Below are 7,276 nucleotides of genomic sequence, written 5' to 3'. Positions count from 1 at the left end.
TACTGGCGCCATCTACCGGCACGAGCTTACACTCGGTGACGTGTTTGCGCATAATGAGCCGCCCGGTAGGCGCCCAGGGGCGCGTCCAGTCCAGTCCTGACTGTTCCGGGCATCGCCTTTGTTGTGGTTCATATATCCTTGCATGCATCTGAAATGCCATTCATTTGCGGCAATCCCTGCCTAGGCACCGGGCTGCATCCTACCCCACCTGCCCTGCTCCGGGATGAGCTTACGTCGTTTTTCACTTATCCGCTTAAGCCGCTCGCTCGTCCCCTGCCTTTCTGGCAGTAGTCCTGTCATTAACATCGCTCGATGCTGTGCATAAAAAGCAACAACAACCTTTTCGCCGGTCAGAAATAATCGCAATGCAAATCTTTGTGCAACGGAAATGAGAATGAAAGAGCTTCAGAGCACGGAATAATCATAAGGCAACACACTTGTAGGGCACAAACATCCCAGCTGGAGAGGGGTGGTTATCTAAAGGATAAGCTGCGAGCTGCTAAAATCGTAACCAAAAGCACCTGGTTCTTTGAGATGCTTATTATCCCATTAAATAACCCAACAGCGTGTTGCATACCAGATTCAAAAGGATATCTGATTGTTTTAAGATTTTTAAAATTACAATGAGTTCATAAAAGCTCTTTTAAGACTCGTCGCAACTGGCAGAGCTAGGACACGCTAGTTCTACTTATATTATATTTATTAAATCGAGGGCCGAGAGGGTCTAATAGAATAGTATTTGCTTGCTAAATAAGCTGTGATCTGAGTAGGAGAGATAATACCTCTTATTCCAGGTAATTTCTGAGTTGCATTTTGTAAAGATGATATTTGATTATGTAGTAGACGACCAGCAATCCCCCAGCTTAAAATAAGCCGAAATTAGTTCAACTTGCAAAATCGAATATTCTGTGCAAGGACATTTCAATTAGAAATCTTAACTAACACTGCAGACCTCACTCAAAGGGGGAGGAATTCATTAGGCCAATATGTTTTGGCCAGCTTGTGATTTGCAACCCGATGACAATTTTCCCAATAGCAAAGGCACTGATTTAAATATGTAAACAATTACATATAACAGCAATGCGAATAAAATATAAATAATAGAAGGACAATTAGACATTTTGCACCAACGCAGAGGGTACAACAAATTGCTTATATATTTTGTTACGCAAAGAAAGCAGCTACACAGAATAAAAATTAGGTAAATAAATAAATACAAAATTATATCTATTTATTTGAAGGTTCAAAAAATAGTTAAAAATAAAAAAATATTTATATTTATATACGAATTTATGTTGGATTAATTTTCATGATTTTTAAACACACTTTTAGCTTGGCTTCCTTATTATTAGCAGCTAAATCTTATTTTTTTAGCTTGCAAAAGCAACTTCTTTCTAAAGCTTTGTTTATAATAGATGATTGTCCTTCTTTTTAAAAACAATTTGGTATTTACTTAAATTTTTAATAACTTTTTGTAATACCTCTGCATGTTTTGAAACCAAATTTTTGGAAATAATCTACTTAAAATAGATTTCTGCTTTGGCTTCTCTAAATTTTAAATGCGCGCTCAATTCTATCTTTTTAAGGGCGTTCACTCTTCGGCATATCCCAAACTGCTGTGCTTCCTTGCGATGTCACATAGAAATATATTTAAAATACTCTACAGTATTATTATATGACTACTAATTAATTTCAGCCTTGGGCTAGACCATATAAAAAGGCTCTTCAAGCCAATTGGCATCAACAGTTGCAACTAGATTTCACTGTCGCTTGCTAGCAAATTTCCAAAGTGATTAAGAAAAGTGAAAATGTTTTTTAAGTATTTGAGGGAGCCAACGCTGACAGATCTGATGCCCAGTCGAGATGCGTACAAGTATTTGGAGTATGGAATGACGGCCTTGGGCTGGATGCCGCAGGCCGTGAATGCCAGATATCGCGTTCTATACCGGATCTGGACAATATTTGTGATCACGCTGGCTGGTTATTTGCCCATCGGTCTGTCCATAACCTATGTGAAGGAGTTTAGCACGTTTACGCCCGGGGAACTGTTTACTTCGCTGCAAGCGGGCATCAATGCGCCGGGCGCCTTCACCCGTGGCATGATATCCTTTCTGAACGTGTGGCGTCTCGCCGAGCTGAAGCAGCTGTTCGATGAAATGGACAAGCGTTGCGTGAAGGACGAGGAGCGGATTGAGGTGCATCGCGGAGTGAAACGCTGCAATTCGCTATATCTTTTATATCAGTTCACCTACACGATCTTCGTGACCATCACCTACTTGACCTCGGTGATGAGGGGCCTGACGCCTTGGCGTTTGTATAACTGCTTTGTGGATTGGCGCGATGGCACCTCCAGCCTGTTGATAGCTTCCTTTATTGAGTATCTTTTTATGTCGTCTGGCGTGTACTTCAATCAAATGACCGATGTTTATCCGCTAATTCTTGGCTTTACATTACGGATGCATCTCCAACTGCTTTGCAAACGCATCGAAAACTTGCGCAGGGATCCCAGCAAGTCCGAGGAGCAGAACTATCTGGAGCTCAGGGGCTGCATTGAAGATCACAAGCTAATACTCAAGTAATTATAGGGAATTGTTTTCATAAAGACTATTTAATTGAGTTCTGCTTTAGGATTTGCAATCTAATGCGACCCTATATATCGCGTACCACCTTTGTGCAGTTCCTATTTGTGGGCCTGTTGTTCGGGCTCACGATGATCAATCTGATGTTCTTTGTGGATCTCTGGACGGGCATAGCCTCAGTGGCCTACGTAATTGCGCTCTTCTTTCAGACGTTTCCCTTTTGTTTCACCTGCAACCTGATCGAAAGCGACTGCGAGAGCCTGGCCCTAGCCATATTTCAATCGCGTTGGGTCGATGCAACTCGTCGATATAAATCCGCTTTGATATACTTTTTGCAAAATGTGCAGCAATCAATTAGCTTCACCGCCGGCTCCATATTTCCCATCAGTCTAAACACTAACATTAAAGTAAGTTGGCGCTTTCACCGCCCCTTGACCTTGGTTGTATACTAATAGAGATATTTTCATAGGTGGCTAAGTTGGCATTTTCGGTGGTGACATTCGTGAAGCAAATGAACATTGCAGAGAAACTGAAGGCAGCCTAAAATAAAGCCTTATATAGAAAAGGCTCTAGTTTATCTGTAGCTCGCATAAACATTGACTATTCATTTATTGCATCTATTAAATATATAAAAAGTTCAGTAATTCAGCACGAGTCAGAAAAACTTTGTCACGTTTGTGATTAATTCCCTAAAGCACCTTTTCATAAATGTTTTCGATTGAGGATTGATTTATGAATATCCTGGATTTGTCTAAATTGGATATATTAAATAGAGTTTGAAATTTCTAGGGCGTAAATTCTATTCTAGAATACACTTCACATTCTAAAATATACTTCACTTGGACAAAGAATTGATTGATTTTCTTTTTTATGTTTATATTTGTGCTTCACCTGCGAACTTATCTGATATTTCAAGGAGAATGCTGTGTGATTATATTGTCAATTATTGAGCTCTCAGAAAATCCGCATTTAACTAGATAAATTCTTTTTATTTATCAATTTCTGTTTAAACTTTGTTAAGCAACTTGCCTTCACGCTATTTGTATATATATAAATATTTATATATATATAAAGCAAATTTGATGGCAAAACACACAGTTTTATATCTGTGCAACATATTAAGCTGTTTTGGCCTCAGGCGTTGGCCAAAGGAGGAAAAACGGAAAGATGAAGGCAAATTGTGGCTACTTTTAAATGCACAGCTTTGAGGCAGACGAGCAAAAAGCAAAACCGACGAAATGCATGAAGGAACAGTGTAATCCCAGTGCTGAAAGGGGCTGCTCATGGACGACATAGCTTCTTTTGGCATAATAAAATAATATTTTGGCACTGGTCCAGGTCCGGGCCAAGTGAAACAAAACAAAACAAAAGAAAGCCAAAACAAAGGCAAAACAGGACAAACAAGCTGCTCAACGAGAAACAGGAGATGAAGTGGACTTGGACTTGGCTCGTGGGTTATGGCCATGACAGCGGCAAAAGTGCCAGAAGTCAATGCAGTCAAGTGGCCCGGCCCCAGAAGCCAGCTCCTGGCCTGCCCAAAATGTCCTTTTGGCTAGTTTCTTCGGGCAGAGCAGCCTGTCAAGTTCAAAGAATTAAAAAAATTTTAAGCAAACTCAGCCAGGGAAATCAAAACAATAATAATTATATGGACGTGTGTGTGTGTGTGTGTGTGAGTGTGTGCCCGTTGGCTGGTTTTTCCCTCTGCTGGCAGCTTTCCCGACTTCCTGTCTGGCAGCCATGATTTTATTTGCATGCAAGCGCGTGTCAATGTAAACTATGAGCCCCAGACGCGTTTGCCATGCCCACATCAGCCCACCCTGCCTGCCCCCTCCCCTCCCTGAGTGGTACTCAGTGAAGCGTTGCCTGTTACATTTTTGGCAGGCAGCCGAGAAGTATGCAACGTCTGCTGCGGCATTGTGCATGTCTGTGCAGCCTTTGCGTACAGTTGCCCCTTGCCCCCTGTCCCCTGCCCTGCCCATCAAGCGCTTGGCATTTTAGGTTCTTTTGTTGCCTGCCCTTACTTCAATTTACTAGATTTTTAGGCATTTCAAATTTGCTTTTATTGCCACACTGCAAAATTGTTTGCATTTAAATGCCCAATTGTTGTACTTCGCATCGCTCGCAAAAATTTATTTAAATTCATGAGCCGTCAGTCGAAAATAAAATAGGCGCACGCGGTAACTCACGGCTCCTGCAATGTGCATTTATTTATGTGTCAACAGCTGCTGTTGCGCCAAAAAAAAAAAAAAAAAAAACAGAAGTTAAATGAAGTCGCAAATTTTCGAGTGTCGAATTTGCAATCACCCTTAACAAAAATTGAAAAAGAAATTTTTTTCTCTAGATTTTTAGAAAATTGTATTATTTTCAATTTTATAATAATGCTTAAGTTTTGCCTGCTTACAATTTCTTAGGTCTTACGTATTTTTAATATATATTTTAAGCGTAAATATACTTTATGCTTTAACAAGTAATTCCCTTACATAATTTATAAACTTTATTATTTGAAGTTTATATTTCAAAAGTCTTCTGAGCCTAGCTAACGATTTAAAGAGTAAAGTATTCAAGCCAACTGACTCAGGGTCAATGTTGGTCATTATATATGAAAAAGTATATAAAAGTATATACAGGTGAACAGGTCAACTGTCTTTTTCATTAGCAGACTTTTCAATCAGTACAAGGCCTGCATACGCTTTCAACTCGAGAAATGTTTAAACTTGTTGCGAATTTTCACGCGACCAGCGACGATAAGCAACAAGAACAAGAGCAGCAACTGCGATCCACTTTTCTCTTTTGTATGTAGATTTTTGGCATGCAACAGCTTTTGTATAAGACAGATTACACTTTGTGGGTATAATTATTCTGTTACGAGTTTTGTAACACCCGGAAGAGGATCAAAAGATCAATAGTTGAGTATATGCTGCCTTTGTCTTGCTGACCATCTCGTCACCAGTCTGTGTCTAGCAGAACGAGAACGTCTGCAAATTGGCTGCGCTGTCGGCCGGATCGAACTACTATATCAGGTAGCTGTCGTAGGGTATAAAATCATGTTTGGCAGTTTGGCGCCCACAGAGAGCCTGACACTGAAATACTGAACAGTGGAAAACAACATAAATTAATATTCAGTTAAAAAATGTGCAAATATTTTATACACGCCTGTCGCTTGTTGTTGTAGCTGTGAGCTCTGCTGTTATTCATTTTTTTTTTTGGATATACAATTCATATATACATATATACTTTTGGCGAGGAATGGGAAATGCAGGCTGCAGTTCTCGTTTTACGTTTATGTGTTTCTTCTGCCATTTTTTTTGCCACTCGTATTAAATTTTTGAATTATTTGCGCGCTTGCCGTTGAATTTATGAAATGTAAATGTTGTAGCTGTTGTTGCTGTTGCATACTTTCTGGCCACGCCTTATCTACAGTGGCTGCAGCTTGTCGTGGCCCCGAGGTAATTTACATGCATTTCGGCTATAAATTAACCAGGCACTAGTCTTCAAAAAATCCATACACTCAATATCAATGCGTATGTAAAATATTTTGTTTGATTTATGCAAATGCTAGCAAATTACAGCAACAATAATACACACACGCACACAGACACATGCGGTTAATTAAAAATTCATAGAATATTACATAAAGTAGCCAACTAATATTCATAGTTTCAAGTTTCCACTCAACCAGAAACTCAAAGGCCCACTTAATAAGCCCAGCCGCAGGTTTGAGGCAGGCAGCTTGAATTGCCTTCGAACGCTTAAAAGATAAACGAACCACAAGCTAAATACCCTCTGCTTGCCACGCCCCATACATATACATATACATACACATATACGCCCATATGCTAGTCGGCATTATGAGCTCATTAATTATTCATAAATATTGCTTTACGCAATTAGTTAATTCCAGGATTGATTGATTTACTTTTGTCTGCATATGTTTAAGCTTTTCAGCTCTATCTATCTCTGTCTGTGCCGCCCCCCTTGGCGCTGTCTCTGTTTGGCATGTTCGGGGCGCTTTTGTGGCATCTCTCGATGATTTGTGTCCTCTTGTTGCTGTTGTTGCTGTTCTTGTGGCATTGTCTTCGTGGTTGTCGTTTCGAGGCAAATAGTTCGCACAGCTAACGACAAAATGCCATAAATGCTTTTGCCATCTTGTATTTGTATAGCCCGATGGCAGAGCATGGGTGAAAGGGGGAGAGGACCAGGGTGCATATAGCTTCCACCTGCTCCACCAATGCGGGTGGGCGCGTGAGTGTGTGTGTGTGCGTGCGGTTCAATGGCTTTGCGTATCTGTGTGTTTGATAGTTTTGAGGCGCTTTGAAATTTAATGTTCTATTGGGTACGATAAATAGACAGACAGATCAAGATAAATGTGCATATAATATAGGCCAATAATATTGAAGCTGTCAGTAAGGTGTTTTAACAAAAGAAAATTTGGTGCATGCATATGCCATCATGAGGGAACTTTTTAAGGAATCTCGATTCAATATTTTAGACATTTGAATAATTATTTTATAATCATAATATTTCAATTAAAAAATCTAGAATATTGAATAGAGATTTGGTCTAGTAACAATTTTTCAAGATTGATATTCTAATAAGTCTCAACTATCCGAGATATTTAGATGAGCAGGTTGTATTCGGATAAATTGTTTGCTTTAATTGCCTTCAAGCTGATTTTATAAATTGTTGTGAAACATTCT

General features: G+C 39.6%; 1 protein-coding gene across 1 annotated transcript; it reads left to right on the top strand.

Moving 5' to 3' along the window:
• Positions 1-1,839: 1,839 nt before the first annotated feature.
• On the top strand, positions 1,840-3,123 carry LOC135438949 (odorant receptor 42b-like). The gene is made up of 3 exons (XM_064697509.1): positions 1,840-2,575; positions 2,629-2,986; positions 3,049-3,123. The coding sequence occupies exons 1-3, from the start codon at positions 1,851-1,853 to the stop codon at positions 3,121-3,123; spliced, it is 1,158 nt and encodes a 385-aa protein (XP_064553579.1). The 5' UTR covers positions 1,840-1,850.
• Positions 3,124-7,276: the final 4,153 nt, after the last annotated feature.

The sequence above is a fragment of the Drosophila montana genome, unplaced genomic scaffold (genome assembly GCF_035044405.1).
Source record: "Drosophila montana isolate Dmon_TW-CO22-7 unplaced genomic scaffold, ASM3504440v1 contig_402_1, whole genome shotgun sequence".
Classification (NCBI taxonomy): Eukaryota; Metazoa; Arthropoda; class Insecta; order Diptera; family Drosophilidae; genus Drosophila; species Drosophila montana.
Note: the sequence above shows the minus strand (reverse complement) of the source record. Positions and strands in the feature narration are given on the sequence as shown.

Coding starts and splice junctions, on each gene's coding strand:
- LOC135438949 (XM_064697509.1), top strand. CDS start 1,851: ATGCCCAGTCGAGATGCGTACAAGTATTTGGAGTATGGAATGACGGCC. Junction 2,576..2,628: donor GATCACAAGCTAATACTCAA/GTAATTATAGGG, acceptor GTTCTGCTTTAG/GATTTGCAATCTAATGCGAC. Junction 2,987..3,048: donor GTCTAAACACTAACATTAAA/GTAAGTTGGCGC, acceptor ATATTTTCATAG/GTGGCTAAGTTGGCATTTTC.